This window comes from Esox lucius, chromosome 21, assembly GCF_011004845.1.
Source record: "Esox lucius isolate fEsoLuc1 chromosome 21, fEsoLuc1.pri, whole genome shotgun sequence".
Taxonomy (NCBI): domain Eukaryota; kingdom Metazoa; phylum Chordata; class Actinopteri; order Esociformes; family Esocidae; genus Esox; species Esox lucius.
In genome coordinates, this window is record NC_047589.1 from 25,663,311 (window position 1) to 25,684,413 (window position 21,103).

At 53.0% G+C, this 21,103-nt stretch overlaps 2 protein-coding genes across 5 annotated transcripts in view; one reads left to right on the forward strand and one right to left on the reverse strand.

The window, feature by feature from the left end:
• Positions 1-9,454, forward strand: part of boc (BOC cell adhesion associated, oncogene regulated) — a 51,433-nt gene extending 41,979 nt beyond the window's left edge. For both annotated transcript variants that reach the window (XM_029116323.2, XM_029116324.2), the window contains 15 exons: positions 1,316-1,462; positions 2,124-2,267; positions 2,572-2,865; positions 3,608-3,880; positions 3,995-4,266; positions 4,594-4,759; positions 4,867-4,935; positions 5,272-5,484; positions 5,781-5,959; positions 6,317-6,539; positions 6,772-6,954; positions 7,196-7,404; positions 7,499-7,581; positions 7,684-7,838; positions 7,980-9,454. In XM_029116323.2, the coding sequence (XP_028972156.2) occupies positions 1,316-1,462; positions 2,124-2,267; positions 2,572-2,865; positions 3,608-3,880; positions 3,995-4,266; positions 4,594-4,759; positions 4,867-4,935; positions 5,272-5,484; positions 5,781-5,959; positions 6,317-6,539; positions 6,772-6,954; positions 7,196-7,404; positions 7,499-7,581; positions 7,684-7,838; positions 7,980-8,158 (2,789 nt within the window). In that variant the 3' untranslated portion in view covers positions 8,159-9,454. The remainder of the gene's footprint in view (positions 1-1,315; positions 1,463-2,123; positions 2,268-2,571; positions 2,866-3,607; positions 3,881-3,994; positions 4,267-4,593; positions 4,760-4,866; positions 4,936-5,271; positions 5,485-5,780; positions 5,960-6,316; positions 6,540-6,771; positions 6,955-7,195; positions 7,405-7,498; positions 7,582-7,683; positions 7,839-7,979) is intronic.
• A 188-nt stretch (positions 9,455-9,642) lies between these two features.
• LOC105021968 (basic helix-loop-helix domain-containing protein USF3) lies at positions 9,643-21,077 on the reverse strand. 3 transcript variants are annotated; one of them, XM_010890028.3, is made up of 7 exons: positions 20,975-21,077; positions 19,996-20,127; positions 18,259-18,290; positions 18,071-18,153; positions 17,846-17,942; positions 12,782-17,709; positions 9,643-12,058 (listed from the first exon to the last, which is right to left on the reverse strand). In XM_010890028.3, the coding sequence occupies exons 2-7, from the start codon at positions 20,037-20,039 to the stop codon at positions 10,253-10,255; spliced, it is 6,990 nt and encodes a 2,329-aa protein (XP_010888330.2). In that variant the 5' UTR covers positions 20,040-20,127; positions 20,975-21,077; the 3' UTR covers positions 9,643-10,252. The 3 variants fall into 3 exon arrangements, with proteins under 3 accessions (XP_010888330.2, XP_019897338.2, XP_012995140.2); XM_020041779.3 differs by having other exon boundaries at positions 19,996-20,123; positions 20,975-21,025; XM_013139686.3 differs by having other exon boundaries at positions 19,996-20,190; positions 20,975-21,020.
• Positions 21,078-21,103: the final 26 nt, after the last annotated feature.

The following is a 21,103-nucleotide window of genomic DNA, read 5'->3' on the forward strand; positions in this document are numbered from 1 at the left end:
TTAGCCACACTGGAGGTGTTCTTTAAAGGAATATATCTATCAGCAGATGCCTCAACTCTGGACTTAACTAATCACTCCCACTAATCTACTCAGAACGGGAATAGTTTGTGTTTTTCCACTCAGGTCATTGTGTATGAGGGGTTAGTTATGTCTGTTTTGCCTGGGAGTGGAGCTGTCCAAGAATGACAACCAGCCAGCGTACCTCTGAAAGAAAAAATCTGTTGGTTTTCCGCCATCTTAGTAAAACAGAAAAATTCAACAGAGACTGGACGAAATGTAATTAGGTTAGGGAGTTTTATTTTTGTTTCATTTCAGTACTGGACTCCCTGCCTCTAGAATACACTTCAGTTCCCCCTTTTCCCCCGTCACTTGATTTCTCTCGTTTTCTCTTTCGATTCACTGCTTTCTTCATTTCTCTCCCTCCTTCATCTGTTCCTCTCACTTCATGGCTCTCCCTCGCTCCTTCACTCACTCTTGCCACCTCCCTGACTTTCACTCTCTCTGAACACCCTGACTTTCACTCTCTCTGAACACCCTGACTTTCACTCTCTCTGAACACTTGAAATTCTGCAGTCCGCTCCCCCACTCAGACATCAGTGTTAGAAAGTCCAATTCTATTTCCTCCCAGTCCAAACCGGTTGTTCTTCTGAAACTCTAGAGGCAGACCACCTCTGACCCCTGGTCCAGCCCTTGAGGCTCCCTTGGAAGGGGGGGTCAGGGGTCAGGGGTGAGCCCAGTGTCTGTGCTGTGTAGACTGTGTGTCTGTGGACCAAAGTGGGAGCACATGGCCCCCGGTAATCCCTCTCCAGTTTCCCACAGAAACAGAGCAATGACCTGGCAGGCCCCCAGCCCCCCCCCCCTCACCCCCCCACTCTGCTCTGCTCTGACTTGCTGCTGTATTCATTCAAAGATCATTAATCAACTGGTCTAGAACGGAACAGCACAATATGGCCGCCGGAATCCTCCATCTGTTTTTGGAAGAGCGCCTTAAATTGACATGTCCGTGTTCATTGGTTCCACACTGTCCATCCCAGCATTCTTGTGTTGTCATACTGTTTCTCAGTGACATACTACAGGCCAGACTAGAGCTCATACTCAAGCTGCTTACGTTCGGGAAGCAAATGTGTGTGTGTGTGTGTGTGTGTGTGTGTGTGTGTAAACTCACCGATGTGTTTACAGAGGAGCTTCTGTTTTTTTGTGTTGCTCTGACACGGTCTGAGCTCTCTCTGTGGTTGAGAGTGTTTCAGCGCATGTTTACATGCGTTGCGTTAGTCCCAATGTCCAGCCTGAACCATCCCGTCTCTGTGCACCTCAGAGCTGCGGGACTTTGAGCCAGACGACCAGCAGGACATCGAGGTGGACGAGGGCAACACCGCGGTGATCGAGTGTCACCTCCCGGAGAGCCAGCCCAAGGCCCAGGTCCGCTACAGTGTCAAGCAGGAGTGGCTCGAGACCTCCAAAGGTACGGACCGCCCCGGGCCGCTCCGCTCCGCGCCTGTCTCTCTCACCACTGCCCTGTCAGTTAACCCGTACTCTCTCTCTCTCTTCCTTTCTCTCTCTCTCTTCCTCTCTCTCTCTCTCTCTTCCTCTCTCTCTCTCTCTCTTCCTTCCTCTCTCTCTCCTCGACATTCTCTCTCTCATCCCCTTGGCAAGTTGTTTCCCCTGGATCTCAGGATGCGGTACTTGTCCTGCTATCTGGCCCGTCGAAAACAGATAAGGCCGTAATCTGGGGAATGTCGAAGCATGGGAATACCTTGTTTATTTTGCAACCATTTAATTCTTAAGTTGTTTTGAGGGGGAAACAGCCTTTCCTCTGTGGCTGGTATGTAGAGGACTGGAATCTGTAAGCGGGGCTGCGATGTGGCTCGTCGACTGGGGGGGGAAATGAAGACCAATGCCGAGGAGAACTGCTGCGTGGCTGGCCTTCACCGAGCCTCCACAGCCCCACCCGGTGGCCAATGTAGACATTGCCCACAGTGTCGAGAGACAGTCGGACCGTGAATCCAGTAACGGACACTGTCTTGAGACTTGGAAGAACGTGTGCATGTGACCTGTCCATCCCCAGGGAACAGCGGTGGTGGCGGTGCGTTCCCTGCCTTAACAGCCTCCACGTCTGTCCACAGGAAACTACCTGATCATGCCGTCGGGGAACCTGCAGATAGCCAACGCCACCCTGGAAGACGAGGGGCCCTACGTGTGTGCTGCTTATAACCCCGTCACGCAGGAGGTCAAGACCTCCACCTCCACCGACCGCCTGCGCATACGCCGTGAGTGACCGCACACACGCACACACACGCACTGTATGTGACTGGGAAGGGTTGACCATGTCATGGGTATGGCGTGCAGACTCCGTTTGTCCGGTTTTGATTAAAAACCTCCCTTAAGATACAATGAGTCATTTAATTAGCTAACCCGATTTGATTGGAAAGTAATGCAATCTGTAACAGTTTAATGAGATTATCACAAAGTCTGTTGGATGTTTAATTGGAAAAACAGCCCAGTACATAAACACATATCACTCCTCCCCCCCTCTCTCTCTCCCCCCCTCTCCCTCTCTTTCTCTCACCCCAGGGTCTACATCTGAGGCTGCCCGTATAATCTACCCCCCGGCGTCTCGCTCCATCATGGTCACTAAGGGCCAGCGTCTGGTTCTGGAGTGTGTTGCTAGCGGCATCCCCACGCCGCAGGTCACATGGGCCAAGGACGGCGAGGACCTGCGTTTCCACAATAACACGCGCTTCCTGCTCAGCAACTTGCTGATCGACGCGGCCGGCGAAGGCGACTCCGGGACGTACGTGTGCCGCGCGGACAACGGCGTGGGATCAGAGGGCGTGGCCACCGTGCTGTACGACGTCCAGGTGTTTGGTGAGTGTGGAAGGACTTGTGTGTGTGAACCAAACTCGTCCCCGATGGGATGACTCCCGATGGGATGACTCCCGATGGGATGAGGTGATATCCATGCTTGCGTGCTGTTTTCCTCCGAGACCCCGGAATGGTTCACATTAGGAGTTCAGAAGGGATTTGAATCAGTTGTTGTGGTACTGACTTGGGGTGAAAGTGGCTGATGGAGACGCTCCGCTTTCGTGGGTTTTGGAGAGGGAGCATTCCCTGCGTCACAGACTTGATGATTAGACCGACTCCTGTTTGGCGGAACGAGAGACGAGTGGGCGCTGTGTGTGTGTGGAAGAGTTTGGCAGAGTCCTGTTGAGTAATATAAAGGGCAGGATTGTGCTGTAAGTGTGTGCAGAGACAGAGCTGATTTTAGCAGGACTTGATTGAGCAGAACCGGGTTATGGATGACTGTTTTTCCACTGAATCAGTGTGTGTGTGTTGTGGGCTTGTCTTTCAGCAGCTGGCTCTAATTAAAGTGCTAGTGCTGCTGTAGCTGTAATGAGCTCTGCCTCTTCATGACCAGCCAACCATCAACTGACTGGCCTAGCCTGTCACAGCACGGCACACACACACACACACACACACACACACTTAATCAAGTTCACAACTCAGTGAACTCATCAGTCATTATTTAAGCATACATGTCACCGTATGGTGTTGTAATTCGCTCACAAATGCACACGCTAACCCTCTCCATCTAAATCCCCCTCGACAGAGCCTCCCCAGGTGACCGTGGAGCTCCTGCAGCAGGAGGTGTCCTGGGGGGAGAGTGTGCGCTTCAGCTGCCAGGCCAGGGGTAAACCCGCCCCCTCGGTGGTGTGGCTCCACAACGCCCAGCCCCTGAGTGCCACGCCACGCCACCGCCTGTCCCCCCGGATACTGCGTGTCATCAACGTGGGCCCGCAGGATGACGGCCTGTATCAGTGCATGGCGGAGAACGGCATCGGCAGCTCCCAGGCGTCCGCCAGGCTCGTCACCTCGCCAGCCGGTGGGTATGCCGGTCAATCGGCGACGTCAGAAACGCGGTGGAAAATACACGATGTCACCGTGGTGGTGGTTCTGACAGGATGGTAACACTCGACTGTCTGGCCGTCTCCCGTAGGCATCCCGGCGCGGTCGGGGAGGCTGCCTCCCATCCTGCGTCCACTTAGCCCGGACAAGGTGCTGCGGGAGCAGGCCCCGGTGAAGCCTGGGGCCACGGGTGGCGCGTTGACCCTGGACTGCTCTGAGCTGACAGGTCAGATCTCGGTGGCGGAGGCCCCTGTTATCCTCAGCCAGCCCAGGACCGTCAAGGCGGACTTCTACGAGCTGACCTGGAAACCTCGTCATGACGGAGGGGCTCCTGTTGTAGAGTACATCGTCAAGTACAGAAAGGTAACGGCCTTCAGTCACAGACACACAAACCAGACACTACAGACATGTCTACAGACACACAAACCAGACACTACAGACATGTCTACGGACACACAAACCAGACACTACAGACATGTCTACGGACACACAAACCAGACACTACAGACATGTCTACGGACACACAAACCAGACACTACAGACATGTCTACAGACACACAAACCAGACACTACAGACATGTCTACAGACACACAAACCAGACACGTCTTTAACTCACACGCTAACTAGTGCCTCCTCCCTCTCTTATGTCTCTCTCCTTTCTCTCTCTCTTGTCTCTCTCCCTCCGTCAGATTGAGGACCCTCCAGCTGAGTGGAGCAGCCGCAGTCTCTCTGGGTCTCTCCACAAGCTGACCCTGGCCAAACTGCAGCCGGCCAGCCTGTACGAGGTGGAGATGTCTGCTAAGAACTGTGCTGGCCTGGGACAGCCAGCCATGATGACCTTCAGGACAGGAAAAGGTACCACATTAGTCCGCCTGTCAACTCAGAAATTGATTTGAGCAGTTGGGAACGTGTCGAGGCAGGGTCTCCCCTCACCGATGTCTAATTGTCTCATTTTCTAACAGGTCGCAGGGGTCCAGGAGGGCAGAACGAGCCTCCTAAAACGCCCCCGGTGCCATCGCCGCGCCTCTCTCGTAAGTCCACCCCCCGGCGACGCCCATTAACCAGTCTGGTTGGAACGCGGCTCTTCTACCGTCGTTGTCAAGCCTTTATAAAACAACCTCACTGTTAACCCCTCCACGTTCTTCTCTGTACTAACATTATGCTCCGTCCTGGTCTCTCTGTTTCACACTGAACGCTGAAGGATGAGCTCCCAGTAAGTCTCTGGATGTGTCTTCCTGTTTGTGCTTGTGTCGGTCTATGTTCTGTCTGTGGTGTTTTGTGAGACAGTGAGTCACAGGTCAGTCCGCGTCTTCGTACAGGACAGCAGTCCGTTTGGCGGCTGCTTATTCTCTGTCACTTTTCCGCAGCTCCCGAGGCCCCTGATAAGCCCACCATCTCCATGGCGACAGAGACGTCTGCATACGTGACTTGGATCCCGCGCGGTAACCACGGTTTCCCTATCCAGTCGTTCCGGGTGGAGTTTAAGAAGCTGAAGGGCAAGGGAGGGGGGGAGTGGGAGGTGGCCGTTGCTAACATCCCCCCCCAACGTCTGTCAGTGGAAATCACCGGCCTGGAGAAAGGTGAGCTTCATCACCATCTTCGTGTTACTCCTCGCAATGACAAATGGCCTCGTCAACGTCCTCCTCATTTGCATGGCTCCCATTATCACAAGCTTTACGGTATTAGGTCGTAATCATCATCATCATCATCATCAGCGTAATAATGCCCATTTTAATAATGACTGTAATCAACATGTCGAACCAGATGGGAGCCATTAGGAGTGTCGTCAGAGAGAAGACAGAGAGGCGTTGTTTCTGCCGTTTGGTTCGTTGAACCGATGTGTGCGTGTGTGTGTTTTCTCATTTTCCCACCATAGGAACGTCTTACAAGTTCCGAGTGTTGGCGGTGAATGTGATCGGCGCCAGCCCGCCCAGTGCCCCCTCCAAGGCCTACACCGTGGTGGGCGGCGGCAGACCCAACGAGCGCCCTGTGGACGGACCGTACATCACTTATAATGAAGCCATCAACGAGACCACCATCATTCTGAAATGGACGGTGAGTGGAACCGGCTGTGGGTGTTCTTGCCTGTCCTCACATCCATAGGTGCAAGCGTGCCTAGATCTGGCAATTTGTGTTTCTCTTTGTGGGTTTTTTCTCTATTTCACTGAAAGTATGTCTGAAACCTCTTCTGACTAATAGATTATACTATACTAAAGCTATATTAAAAATATGGATGAGGGCTAAGAGCTGTTCTTAGGCACGACACATCAGAGTGCCTGAACACAGTGCTTAGCTATGGAATGTTATGGCAAACCTTAAGGTCTCATATACCACGGCCATCAGCCAGACAGCGCTAAGGATACGCTGGTTCATAATATATATTAAATCTGCTGGCCTATTTCCTCTTCTCAGTACACGGCTGTGAACAACACTCCCATCTACGGCTTCTACATCTTCTACCGGCCGACGGACAGCGACAACGACAGCGACTATAAGAAGGACGTGGTGGAAGGTGACCGGTACTGGCACTCCATCACCGACCTGCAGCCAGAGACCGCCTACGACATCAAAATGCAGTGCTTCAACGAGGGGGGGGAGAGCGAGTTTGGCAACGTGGTCATCTTAGAAACCAAAGGTGGGCAGGGCTCTCCGTCGGCACGCGCGTACGCCGAGACGCCGGCTTGTTCCCGAAAAAGCCTCTTCTTCATAGAATTCATTTCCTCAGGCCTGACCGTAATCAGAGTCACATCAGCTAACCCCTGCCTCCTTACCCCTGCCTCCTTACCCCTGCCTCCTTACCCCTGCCTCCTTACCCCTGCCTCCTAACCCCTGCCTCCTAACCGCTGCCTCCTCCTCCGTCCCCCCAGCTCGTCTGATCCAGCGGCCCTCTCCGTCCGAGACGTCTTCCCATAGGCCAGTGCATCCTGGGGGGCCTGTGCCCCGCCCCAGTGACCTCCCCTACCTCATAGTGGGCGTGGTCCTGGGAGCAATGGTCTTCATCATCGTGGCGTTCATCCCCTTCTGCCTGTGGAGAGCCTGGGCCAAACAGAGTGAGTAGAGGATGAGGAGCACGATGGTGGTAGTTCGGTCGGACCAATGACCAATCCCAGCATGTTGAATGGACAAGTCTCTTGTTACATCCAGAGTTGAGCTCAAAAACCCTTAATAATTACAAAAATTACCCCAGAAAACCAATAAATGTTTTCTCAGTGGCGCATTTAACTAAAATCCAGGTGTGTTGAATTTGTAGTGTGCTAATCAACAGGACTGGTTTTCTTCTCCCCTCCTCAGAGCAGACCTCAGACCTGTGTTTCCCAGCCATGGCATCCCCTGTGCCCTCCTGCCAGTACACTGTGGTGCCCCTGCAGGGCCTGGCGCTGGTGGGCCACTGCCCGCTAGACCCCCATCTGCCCCTCCGGCATGCCGCCTACCCCAATGGAGATTACACCCCTAACGGGAAACACCATCACCCCACACGCTGTCTGCCCGGGCTAAACCAGGTGAGACAGCCTCCGACTCTCATCTGATACACCTGCTGTTTGGTAGGAATATCGGCTCTTTTTCCTATGTATAACCCACATGTTCCCACGGCAGGATGAAGTGGCGTGTGATATGGAGTGTGACTCCCTGCTGAGCCAGACCAACGGACAGGGCCCGGGCTACCGCTACTCCAACAGGTACGTACACGCATCCACGCTGTTCTCCATGTCGGTGTTCAAGTCCGTCAGCATCCTTCAGGGGGGAACGCCGTGTAACATTTGTGTCTGTCGTGCTCTCAGCGAACCGGAGTATCGCAGACACGACGGCTGTCTGCCAGATGACTCCACGCTCCAGCTCCTCAACCCCTCGGAACGGCTAATCAGCGGCCGGAACCTGGCAGGGAAAGAACATGTTTACAATGGGCACGTCGTGAAAGAGGATGACGAGAGTCAAGGTGTAAATTGGTTTTTTGCAAAACGTGAACATTTACCTCACACTTTAGGCGCTGTGACCGTGTGTCTGCCCTCTGTGGAGGTCTAGGAACATGCCTAAATATGAATAACCCTAACCGATATGTACTTCCCTGTCTGTTTAGACATCCTACCACGCTCCCCCTCCCTTCTCCTATCACTACAGGAGGAAAATTCCACAGCAACAACATCAACAGCTACTACGCCGGAATCCCATGATGCACTTCCACTCCAGGAAGTGAACACCCTCCAGAGTGAAACAGTGACAGAAGGACAAGTGATGTCAGATACGACGGAAGCTTGAAAACACTCAGAAAAACATAAAACAAAGTATTTATTTTTGTATGACAGATATTTATATATTTATGCCTTTGTATATAAACATTGTTTTGTTATGCTGTATATAAGGATATGTTTATACTATAAAAGACACTTATTTGTACGTCCTCTAGCTACTACTTAGGATAAAGGGAATAATCTGTTCATTTATAATCCAGCTGTGTTAAGATAGATCTGCGGTTGTATATTTACATCTGCATTCCTTGAGAAAGGTGTGTAGATGGTGATTCTAGTCCTGACGCTAATTTAAGTCAGTCAGTCAAATAAAATCCTAAACATAATCTGTGTTGGTTACAGTAGGATAAGGGAGGAGTACCCTTCCACCATTTCTCTGGCTCTTTATGCCTGGCTCTGACATGCAGCTTTTATCCTGATTTTGTCAACATCCTGATTGTGCGCACAAGTGTAAACGATTTGAGAGACAATGTGATCTGATTATGATCAGATGTTTCAAGTGTAATTGGGCGTGATCAGATCAATGTAACGAAGGACGCACGCTAACCGAAGGTACAAACAGGGATGTTAGTCAGGCACCAGCAGCACCAAGTCTCTACCAATCTCCTTCAAGTCACTTCCCGAGTAACTGTCTCTGTTATGAACCCAAACACCTGCGAATGACACCATCTTAACCTCTCCATAAAGGAGGAGGGAAATGACTGATAGACAGGGCTGTACTACCCAGTAGAGAGGAGCGTATTCAACGATGAAGCATGTTAGACACAACCCTGACTGGTTGCGATGCTGTTTTTTTGCATACAACCTTTTCAATCTCGTTTAATGTCGTCATACTGGGGTGATTTTCAAGGTACTTCTTCCATCTTGTATAGAAATAACAGAAATATTATGCATTTTTCATCATTAACTAAGTATTAACAAATGTATGCAACTTAAAAGCATTCTGTAGTTCTTAGAGTACAAAGAGATGATATATTGTATAGTTATTTATTTTTTAGGAGCCAGATTTATTTTTTATCACTGAATGGGAAAGGTTCTGGAAGTTTTCTTACCTAGTCATACATAAGCTGATTTTTATTTTCGACTGAACTGACAGTCATTATGCTGGTTAGTCATCCTTAGGACTGCCTTGTGGGGGGGGGTCTCTGACTGCAGTACGCTCCCTCCCCTCACGGTCAGCATTAGTTTTCCCCCGCAAGGCATCTGATCCAAATGAAGGAGTTCCTGAATCTGTTACCCATCTGAATGTGTGTGGCTGTTATGGCTGGACAACTATTGCATGTAAATAAAGCTTATAATGAAATCACCTTTGTTTCATTGTTTCCTTTCGACACTGCTGAACGGCTGGCAGGTTCTAAGAAATGTAAATTGTCGAGTGGAATTGCTGAGATTCTTGCCAGCAACCATTTCAGTCCCCTTACTCCACTGATCCATCTCATTGACTTCTTGGGGATGGGGGAGGAAACCTGTGATATCTGATTTTTTTTTTTAGAATTAATAAAAAAAACTTTAGCTTTATTTATGTACAGATACATACACTGACAACTATTATAAGAAACATATTTACAAATGAGCTCTAATCAAATGGGTTCTGTACAGACCATCCTGAATATAACTTATTACATTTACATGTTAAAATTAAAAATTAAAATTTTGTGCAGATTTTTCAATGAAATCTAAACCAGTTTCATAAAACAGTCAGTGAAAATATAAAACTGTCTTAACAGCATTTTTCTGCTTATTTGGATTCCAAGAATCTTTCATATGGACTTTTGGGAATATCCATGAATCTTACAAAATGTTACAGTTGTTCAACATAGTAGAGACTGCTCATGGTAATACAATGACATCAGATGTCATTTTACAGTATCAATTGAACTGCCAGGCAGTCAAGCAGAGCACCACAGAACATAACTGTTCAATATCCATGAACAACAACATAACTCTTTCATCCAAAAACTGTCAGTCAAAACACCAGTCAATCCCATTGGCCATTCCGTTTCTCCACACGACATAATTCAACGTGGTGTCCTTTGAGATGGAAACCAAACATTCCTGGCTGTCACATCGGCATGACAACATCACCTCGAGCCCACCCCCCCACCTACACAGCAGAACTCCCGGCGTGTCCGAGGATGTGGCTGATGTTGTGGGCGGGGCGGTTGGGCTGCTTGCCTGAGTCTGCAGATGACGTGTTAGAGAGGGACAGCAAGGGGGACATTGGCATGGCGGAACTGTCGGGCGGCATTGCCGTGGCGATCTCGGGGAACAGCGAGGTGAGGCTGAAGTTGGACAGGTGCGGCGTGATGCCGGAGGAGTTGGCGATCGGCATGGGGGGCATGTCTGACAGTAGGGGGAAGCTGGCCTGGGCGAAGCCCACTGGCCGCGGGGGAGAAAGGATGGAGCCAAAGCGGTTGTTGAGGGGGGCGGAGCTGCCCTTATCGGCGCTGGGGCTGGTGAACATCTGGTTGGAGAAGTACTGCAGGGGGATGTCGCTGGCCAGGCTGGGGTGGGCGGCAGGGGAGTAGGAGGGGTAGAAGGAGGGCAGGGTGTTCTGCGGGTCTCCGGGCAGCAGGGTGGAGGTGCGGGAGGAGTTGGGCTGGCTGACCGGGGGGATGAATGTGGAGTTTGCATTGATAGGAGGGGGGTTCATCCCTCCCTCTGGGATGAAGGGGAAGCCAAAGTTCTGGGCCAGGTGTTGGTCCGGAACTAGGTTGTTGTCCCCGGCAACCTGAGCACTGTCTGCCATAAAGCGGACGATACTGCCACGCCGCGCCTCGCCCCCTGGCTGCGGTCGACCCAGAAGGTGGACTTCGGCTTCAAACGGGTTACCGGGTCTGAGGGCCCCGGACCGCGGTCGATCCCCTGGTCTCGGCTTCCCGCTCTGGCCCTCCTGGGCGACGTGTCGGGAGCGCTGGTTGACAGCGGTGGGAGCTCTCGAAGGGGCCGGGGTACGGCATGGTTCAGAGTTGCTGTGGGGCGTGAGAGGGTGCGCAAGCCCTGTCCGTACCCCGGGATGAGAGCCCATGTTGCCCCCACCCTGAGCAAGGTGGCCCTTAATGCCCTCTCCAAGCCTCATGGCCGGGGCCTTCTGTGTGGAAGCAACACTGGGGCTGGAGGCTTTAGACTGCATGTCCCCTGTGGCACCACCAGTCCCACAGCTGTACTCCATACTGACCGGAGGACAGCACTGCCCTGCCCTCTGGTGGCCGGTCTGCTCCAGAAGACTCTGCATGAAGCTCTGGGGACAGCCCTCCTGGTCCCGGGGAAGCCCCGAAGCACCAATCTGCACACCACCCTGTGACCCTGGATGTGGTCCACTGTACCCCCCGCGGGTTCGCCCGTCGCCCGCAGGTCCTAGACCCATCCTGAACCCCCCCTGCTGCCCCTGGGGGCCTTTCTGGGACGAGGGACCCGATTTGGAAGTCATGTCACCACCACGGGACACCTGGACCTCGAAGCCTCCAAGCTGATGCCCGCCTCCAGCGCCGGCCAGGGTCTTAAACGGAGGACACTCCGAGACCCTCTGGACGTCTGCAGGGTGGTCGAGGGGCAGCCGGACCTGAGCGTTATGTGAAATGCTGGCCTTCACCCTGGATGGGTCCAGGTAGCCCCGCAGGTCCGCCTGCTCCTGGGAAGTACCACGGGTGCCCTGCAGATGGAGCCCCATGCGCTGCTGCTGCTGTTGTTGCTGTTGCTGCTGCTCGCCACTAGAGGAGCTCTTCCCAATGAGGGCCTCTGCAGAGTAGCTGGACACCCGGTGGCGCTCCTGCCGCGAGGGGGCACAGCCCAGGTCGGAGGGCCTGGAGGCAGGGTTGGTGGGCTGGGAGGTCAGCTGCTGCTCCAGGTTCCTGGTGCTCATGAGCCTCTGCATGGAGCCATGGTCCTGACCTGGCTGGAGGGAGGGAACCTGAGGGAAAAGACAGGTAGATAGTTGAAAACTCCCATAAAATACAAAAACAAAACCTTTATCATGTAAATGTACACAACCTACAATAGCCTACTCTCCCAACCCCACAAGAGTTCAACAACCTGAAAACGCCTTGTCACGATTTTTATACGCAAAAAAATCATCAGCTGGGTGTTTCAAATCCCCCTTCCTTTCCGCACTTTACTGTTCACTTGAGGATCAATACCAATAGCTTAGTTCTGGGCTACTCTGGCCCAGCAGATACTTTTGGGAAACTACATATGACTGAAATATAATCGTCCTCGCAGTTCCTGTGGACTGTTGATCTTGTCTCCTACTGTCCCAAACTAGAATTGTATGTTTCCCTAAGACACACACGAGTCACGTTCCCTCGTCAACCTCTAGTTCACTAGTATAAAAAAACGCTAACACAAGACATGCACTTAACAGAGACATAACCCAATCACGGCTCATCAGTGGCGTCATTAGGCCTAGCCGTACGGGGCTATAGCCCCAGATCTCAAATTGACCCCAAAAAATTAAGAAATAGCCCCTGATCTATTCATCCATGATTCCAATCCCGCATTATGACAATGTACTTCAAAACCATGTACTTTCTTTCCCGGGCTGGGCTGGAGGGTGGGCTAAGCCACGAATGTATTGTGATCCTAGCGACACCTCTGTGGCTCGTCATTCAACAGTGTCAGTGGTCAGTTCCATTACCTTGAGGTGTTCTTGTTGGGCCAGGTGGCTGCCGTGATGAACTCTTGGCCCGGCTGATCCCGGCTGGACCTCGCAGATCTTCTCTTGGTGCCGCGACCCAAAGTGTTGCTGCTGGATTTGCTGCTGGAGGTGCTGGTGCCGGGAGTGGGAGCTCTGCTGTTGGATCTGTTGCTGCGGCTGCTGTTGTTGATGTGTTTGTTGTTGCTGTTGTTGTTGATGATGTGTTTGTTGTTGTTGTTGTTGTTGATGTGTTTGCTGTTGGTGTTGCTGATGAGGCTGTTGATGCTGTGACTGTTGCTGTTGGTGGTTCTGCTGTTGGTGCTGTTGAGACTGTTGCTGCTGCGAGTGTTGTTGTTGTTGTTGGTGGGACTGTTGATGTTGCTGTTGGTGCGTTTGCTGCTGTTGAACTCCACCCTTCTCCAGGTGGTGCTGTTTCTGCTGCAGGCCCACAGGCAGACCACCCTGTCCCCCTCGAACAAGCCCCCTCTTCTTCTGGACGTGCTGCTCCTGCTGTAGAGTCCTTTGGTCCTGCTGCAGCGCCCTCTGGTGGAGGCTGTGGAGCTGCACGGGGTCAGGCTGGGTCAGGTGGTGCTGGAGCTGGTACAGGTGGTGCCTCTGTAGCTCCTGCTGCTGCTGCTGTTGTTGCTGCTGCTGCTGTTGCTGCTGCTGTTGTTGCTGTTGTTGTTTCAGGTAGGGGTTACCCCCGAGGTGTTGCACTGGCTGGGGCGCACCGTGCTGGGTGTGGCCCTGGGGCAGGTGGAGAACGCCCGGTTGGTTGTGCTCCTGTTGGGGCAGCTGAGGGGTGCAGTGGCCCTCGGGGGGGCGGAGCACTGTGTTCATAAAGGTGTTACCAGAGAAAAGGGTGCCGACTGTATCAGGGTTGACCCGGGTCATAATAGCCGAGGAGACGGGGGCAACCTGGGGGGCCATCATCTGGCCGTGGTCCTGGGGTTTGACCTCCACACGGCCCACGGTGGAGGTCGACGGGCATGACTTCTGACGCTTATTACCGCCGGACAGCATCGGGTCGTCCTGTGCCGGCCGCTTGGACACATCCTTGACAAGGCGCGGCTCACCCACGCCGACCTGGGCCCTCATCAGGCCACTCTTCACGGGGGCGTACTCATTCAGCTGGACGGAGGCCGAGCAGGGAGGGAGGCCAGGGGTGGAGGGCTGGGAGACGTGGGCGCCGTTCCCAGCAGGGGAGGGGACTGACGCCTGCTGCCCCGCCAGGCTGGGGGAGCCCGGGTAGGCCTGCTGCTGGCGGGAGCTTGGTCGGATCAGGTTGTTGACGCTGAGGGTGCCCACGGTCCCAGACTGGGCCTGACTCTGGGTTTGTGCCTGGGAGTGTGAGTGGGACTGGGAATAGGAGATGTTCTGCGGATGACGGGCCGCGCTGGCCCCGGGGCCTGCGGCCTCCCCAACTGGGCCCCTGGCAGACTGGGACTTTGACGCCGGGGTCTCCATCGGCTTGGTGAGCTTCGCCTGCTGAACCACACTCCTCTCTTTGCTGTCGGAGGCCTGCAGGGACTTGGGGTTCAGGCTGGGCTCCCATGTTGGGGTGTTTGTTGAGCTGGGGTTGTCCAGGGGGCAGCCCCCCGCCCTCCTCCCGGGACTGTCCTGCTCCAGCATGGCGAGGATATCAGTCTGCTCCGTGGTAAATGGAAAAGGCCCGAAAGGACCAGAGGAGTTGCTGACGCTGTGGCCCGTGGGAAGCATGGACGCCACCGAGAAGCCACGTCCAGCACCGCCCGACATGGGCGAGTCCGTCTGCCTGCTGGGAGGCCGATCCAGGGACTCGTGGTCCAGGGTGTACCCTTGCTGGGGGACCACCGAGCCCCGTCCAGACTGATTAGAGTCAGCACTCGCGCTCCCCTTCTCCGCGGCCCCGCCGGATTGGCCCGGTCTCTGAGTGTCCTTCTGCCTGCCGGGGAACGAGGTCACGTTTGGCTCGGTGAGACAGGCAAGGGCGGGTGTGGTCACAGTCGCTTGCTGCGCCAAGGGTTTGTTGTAGGCCACCCGCTTCCTGTATTCCGACACGGTCGCAGGCACAGGGGCAGAGGGCGGGGAGAGGGCGGAGGGGCCAGAGGGAGAAGCACCATGCTTGGACCGGCCCTGGGTCGTAGCGTCCGTCTCCTGGCTACCGGCTGGCTCGGTCTGACCCCGTGATGGGGGGAGCTGAGCGGACTGCACAGAACTTTCTACCAAGCCCACAGCACTGACTGGGGGTCCACACACTGCTACCGATGTCACACCCGCAGAACCAGTCTCCCGGGTAGTGGCACCGGTCACAGTAGACCTGCCCTGTCGAGAACTGCCAACAGGGGCAGCGGAAGTACCCGGCACAGTGCCGGCAGAGAGCGGCTGTCTGTTCTCCACGACCGTAGACCTGAGGTGACGGCTACCGTCGCCGGTAACAGCGGGTCGTTCACTCTGAGAACAAACTGTCGCGGCGGCCGCAGTCTTATCCGCTGGGGAAGCTACAATGGCGACGGTGGGTTGAGTCGGCGCGGAGTCGGTACCAACCGCCGACGTACAGGGAATGGCACTGGTCACGAGCCTTCTAGTCTGACTGGCACCGGAGACCGCAGTGGAGATACCGCCACTAACGGCCGGCATGGATTGCGGAGAATCAAAACTGACCACGACGGGTCCTGGCAGCGCGACAACCTCACCGCTCCGGCCCCTGGTTGTGTAAGAGGTGGTACAGACAGGAGAAGGCTGTGGCTGGACAGTGACGGCAGCGGAGGAAGATGGGGTTTCCCGAGCGACGCAGTCCGCCTTTCGGTGTCGGTCCACGGACACAGCCACCGGCTTGGCTGCCGTGTTCACGGCACCACCAGCCCGCCCTGGTTTGGGAGCCTTCTTCTTTACCAACGGGCTCCTCTTCGGGGTAGCTTTCTTAGCTCTGGGCACGGAGGCTGCACCAGGCTGCCTCTGTGAGACCTTCCCCGTAGCAACTGCCGATCCAGTTCTGGACGTGGTCACACTTGGGACTTGGGTCGGCCTGACGGGAGAATCATGTGGAGCTGGTGAAATGGTGATGGAGGCCGACGGCACCTGCGGCAGCCCTGTGGAGGAGGATGGAGGGGCCGCAGCCAGCTGGATGTTACTCTGGGTGGAGGGGCACAACGGCACGCCCTGGGAGATGCTCTGGTTGAGGCTGCTGAGGGCCCCCAGGGTGTGTAGGGCAACGTTGGTGGTGGGCTCCTCGGCGGTGCTGGGCTGGATCAGCTGGAGGCTGCCCTGGCCGCGCTGCGAGCCCAACTTGTCTGATGTCTGCATGGGCTGCAGGGCAAACACCTGCCCGTTCACCGTGATGGTCTGAGGGGTCGTCGGCACCGGGGAGGCGGGTGGGGCCTGGGGGGCTGGAGAAGGCTGGACCTGAGGGATGGGACGGGGCAGAATGTGGACCAGCTGTTTACCGCCGACAATCTGTTGCCCTGTGGTGGACGTCGCGCAGCTAGTCACCACTATCTGAGTGGGAACGACGGGTGCCGCAGCGGGCACCGTGCCAACCTGGGGGTTCTGAGGTGGCGCATGGGGAGTCTGATTGGAGGCCTGGATGATGACAATGTGCTGACAAGGATTCTGATTGGGAAGGTCTTCCCTGACGACCTGGGCTGAACAGGGGTTGGCCTGTTGCAGGATGACAACACTCGGGCTGTTGGTGCTCTGAGGGGCAGTCACCCCGGCAACCGTCGTGCCGGCAGGGCTCACCTTCAACACCTGCATGGTCTGGAGGAGCGGGAGCACGGCGGCCTGAGGCTGGAGCTGGGGAACCACGGCCGGTTGGGGTTGAGCCAGGAGGTCCGTCTGTGGATGGGGGAGGACCGCCGCCTGCTGTAGTACAGCGGGCACCGTCTGTGACGCCATAGCAGAGTGGGCTAACACAGCAGGCTGAGGGAGGACAGCACACTGGGGCTGGGGGGCCACGACTGACCGGGTCTGGGCCAGGAGGGCCGGCTGCAGCAGCGGTGCCCTCTGGACGGGGGGCGGGGCTTGGATGTGGGCAGTAATGGGCGCCTGGAGCTGTGGCCTCATTTGAATGTGAACGGGTTCCACTGAAGGTTTAGCGGCCACCGGGCTCACGGAGAGCTGGCGAATACCCGGCAGCCCGGCGGCGCTGGTCTCCGGGGTGGGTAGAAACTTGCAGACTGGTTGCACAGTGTTGCCTGCCAGCTGTAGAGTGGTCCAGGTGGTCTGGGTACTCCCAGCAGCACTGGCCCTGAGAAGGGTTGAGTTGCCGGGAATGGTAGTATAGCTTAGAGTCCTGATAGCAGCATTCTGGGTGGTTAGAACCTGGGGAAGGGCCGTGAGGCTGGGGACAGGCTGCAGGGGAAGATGTGTGGCCGGACTGGCGATGAGACTCTGGGCTGAGGTGGCAGGCTGTGGCTGCTGAGGCAAAGCGGCGGTGGCAGCGGGGAGAGGGCAAAGACCCTGGAGGGTGATGTAGGACACGGAAGGGGGCAGTTTTGGGGCTGATGGTGCGTCTGCTAAACACTGATCAAGCAGCCTGATGCCGGGTGCGGACACCGCGGGGGTAAGGGTTGTCCCAGGGAGTAGCGGAGGGGCAGAAGAGGGGGCACTGACATGCCCAAGAGCCCCGTTCACTCTAATTCTTGCGGCGACATCACAAGATGACTGAACCATCACAGCCTCGGCCGGCTGCTTCCCTAAATTGGAGGCCGGACAAGGTTCCTTCCCTGCAGGGCATATCACATTCCCGTTGGAGTAAACAATTATTCTTTTGGGAGGCTGGTGAGTAGGTGTTACTTTGGCGACTTTTGCACAGCGCAGCTTGCCCTTCCAGTGGACAGTGGGGTCGTCAAGGAAGTTGATGTTGTGGGCTTTGAGCAGCTCAATGTATTGGCCGCTCTCATTCCGCAGCTCTTCAAGCTGTCGCCGGAGCCGTCGGATCTCCTCAGCTGCAGTGAAAGAAGGATTGGTGGTTATCACTGGGCTTTCAAAGAGACCAGACAAAGTGACACAAACGGATCAGGGAAAACACACTTGGCGTAAAGCGTTTGTCCACCCCGTCATAACATAGTCATATGCACTCACCTTGTATGCGGTCTCCTCTTTCAAGAAGCATGGCGTCGTTCTGTTTCTGCAGGTCGGTTATGTAGCGATGCGCCTGCTCTAGGATCATGTTCTTACTCTGAAAATAGAGGAGGGGGTCAGCTGGGGATTGAATAGCCTCAGACCGAAGGACATGTATCACACCTAGCCTGTAACATCTTGGGCCCCCCACCCCCAAAAAGACATACTGGTGCATTTTGGAGTTACCTGCTTTAGTGCCTGGGAACAAGGTAAAAGGTCTCCAATCCTGTTAATTCCAGCGTTGATCTTCTCTTTACGTTGTCTTTCAACTAATGAACAAACAAAAAACATTTATATAAAAAAATTATTACAAATTCTAGCCACTCCCACAAAACACTGACAAATTACAAAAAGACTGAAAGAACAATCTAGACCTGCATTATGAGATTCTTTGTTTTTCTTCTTTCTGCAAAAGAAAAAGTGGTTAAACAATGTGTTGAGTCAGAAGGCTATATCTCATTAGTGTAGACGTTCATGTACAGTGGGGAGAACAAGTATTTGATACACTGCCGATTTTGCAGGTTTTCCCACTTACAAAGCATGTAGAGGTCTGTAATTTTTTATCATAGGTACACTTCAACTGTGAGAGACGGAATCTAAAACAAAAATCCAGATAATCACATTGTATGATTTTTAAATAATGAATTAGCATTTTATTGCATGACATAAGTATTTGAACACCTACCAGCCAGTGAGAATTCCTGCTCTCACAGACATGTTAGTTTTTCTTTAAGAGGCCCTCCTGTTCTCCACTCATTACCTGTATTAACTGAACCTGTTTGAACTCGTTACTTGTATAAAAGACACCTGTCCACACACAAACAGACTCCAACCTCTCCACAATGGCCAAGACCAGAGAGCTGTGTAAGGACATCAGGGATAAAATTGTAGACCTGCACAAGGCTGGAATGGCCTACAGGACAATAGGCAAGCAGCTTGGTGAGAAGGCAACAACTGTTGGCGCAATTATTAGAAAATGGAAGAAGTTCAAGATGACGCCCAGTCTCCCTCGGTCTGGGGCTCCATGCAAGATCTCACCTCGTGGGGCATCAGTGATCATGAGGAAGGTGAGGGATCATCCCAAAACTAACCGGCAGGACCTTGTCAATGACCTGAAGACAGCTGGGACCACAGTCTCAAAGAAAACTATTAGTAACACACTACGCCGTCATGGATTAAAATCCTGCAGCACACGCAAGGTCCCCCTGTTCAAGCCAGTGCATGTCTAGGTCCGTCTGAAGTTTGCCAATGACCATCTGGAGGAATGGGAGAAGATCATGTGGTCTGATGAGACAAAAATAGAGCTTTTAGGTCTAAACTCCACTCGCCATGTTTGGAGGAAGCAGAAAGATGAGTACAACTCCAAGAACACCATCCCAACCGTGAAGCATGGAGGTGGAAACATCATTCTTTGGGGATGCTTTTCTGCAAAGGGGACAGGACGACTGCACCGTATTGAGGGGAGGATGGATGGGGCCATGTATCGCGAGATCTTGGCCAACAACCTCCTTCCCTCAGTAAGATCATTGAAGATGGGTCATGGCTGGGTCTTCCAGCATGACAACGACCCGAAACACACAGCCAGGGCAACTAAGGAGTGGCTCCATAAGAAGCATCACAATGATGATTCAATAGAAAATCTTTGGAGGGTGCTGGAAGTCCGTATTGCCCAGCGACAGCCCCGAAACCGGAAGGATCCGGAGAAGCTCTGTATGGAGGAGTGGGTCAAAATCCCTGCTGCAGTGTGTGCAAACCTGGTCAAGAACTACAGAAAACGTATGATCTCTGTAATTGCAAACAAAGGTTTCTGTACCAAATATTAAGTTCTGCTTTTCTGATGTATCAAATACTTATGCCATGCAATAAAATGCAAATTAATGACTTAAAAATCATAACGTGATTTTCTGGATTTTTGTTTTAGATTCTGTCACTCACAGTTGAAGAGTACCTATGATATAATTGACAGACTTCTACATGCTTTGTAAGTGGAAAAACCAACAAAATCAGCAGTGTATCAAATACTTGTTCTCCCCACTGTATTTCTGTGATAAAAAATGCTGGCCATCGGATCTGTAGACATGACAACGGTCGGGTTGTTGATTGGCCCTTACCGTGGTGTATGGCCAGGAGTCTGGTTCTCCGTCATCTCTGGCATTCTGGCCAACTCTACTGCCAGCACAAGAAGCACTGGGCTTGAGTCACCAGGCTTGCAGCCCTAACGTCAAATCCCCTCCATTGCCTACCTGAAACCCAAATACAGAATCACAAGGGACCAGGGAGGGAGAAGGTATGACAAGGATGGGGTGCTGTGAATACAAGAATGTAAGACAATCATAATAAATCTGTTCAGACTTGAGCCACACAACCACACACCAAAGCCTTGTTACTGGGCAAATTAATGGTATTACAAAAATATATATATGCATCTATGTATGTTTAGTCAATGGATCTACGCACTAGCTAGCTGTAATCATTCTGAAATACACTGTGTCGCTAATCAACTGCCTTGTCAATAACGGGGTGACTGTCTATGTAAACAATGAGCTTAGGACCGCGCACTGAGTTGATTATCCAATCAACCTAAAATCACAGGCTTTCTTGACTCAAATATATTGCGGGCAAAACTTTCATCTTAAAGAATACGGGTTATAATCAAAAAAGTGTTGTGTTGACTTACAAACATTCCCGTTTTAAACCTACAGCAGTTTATTTGCTAGCTACAGTACTTGCAGGCAAACGTTACGTTAGGTACAGTAGCAGACGTTGGCTACCTATCACAGCTATCTGGTGCTGAAGTGTGTATAAACCAACCACACTAGATATAACATCATTACAATAACGTACACAGTACACGCGATACCAGTAATATTGTGCAAGGTAAACAAACAGCCAGACCTAGCTAGGTATGTTAGCTCAAACTAGCTACTGTAACGTTAGCTCGCTAGGCTAGCTATATGTCAAGCTTGCTAGCTGGATTTTCTGAATTCTCAAAACACAATCAATAGAAAAGACCAGACTGAAAAGTTATCTAAACAACCGTGTAACTGTAAATTGGTAATATAATGTAAAAGATGTTAGCTATGAACTTACATGTCGCTTCCCCATTTTGGGAACTGGTTCCTGTCAAAACTTTGGTTTTCCTTGGTAATCAACTCCTCTAAAGAACAACCTAACACCAAAATCAGTAAGGAGAAAGGGGCGTAGGTAAACACAGACGAC

Excerpts from the sequence above, each read along its gene's own strand:
- LOC105021968 (XM_010890028.3), bottom strand. The coding sequence starts at position 20,039 with ATGCCAGAGATGACGGAGAACCAGACTCCTGGCCATACACCACG. Across the intron at positions 17,943-18,070 it reads GTTCCCAGGCACTAAAGCAG|AGTAAGAACATGATCCTAGA; the intron begins GTAACTCCAAAA and ends CTCTATTTTCAG. Across the intron at positions 17,710-17,845 it reads AAGAGGAGACCGCATACAAG|CTGAGGAGATCCGACGGCTC; the intron begins GTGAGTGCATAT and ends CTTTCACTGCAG.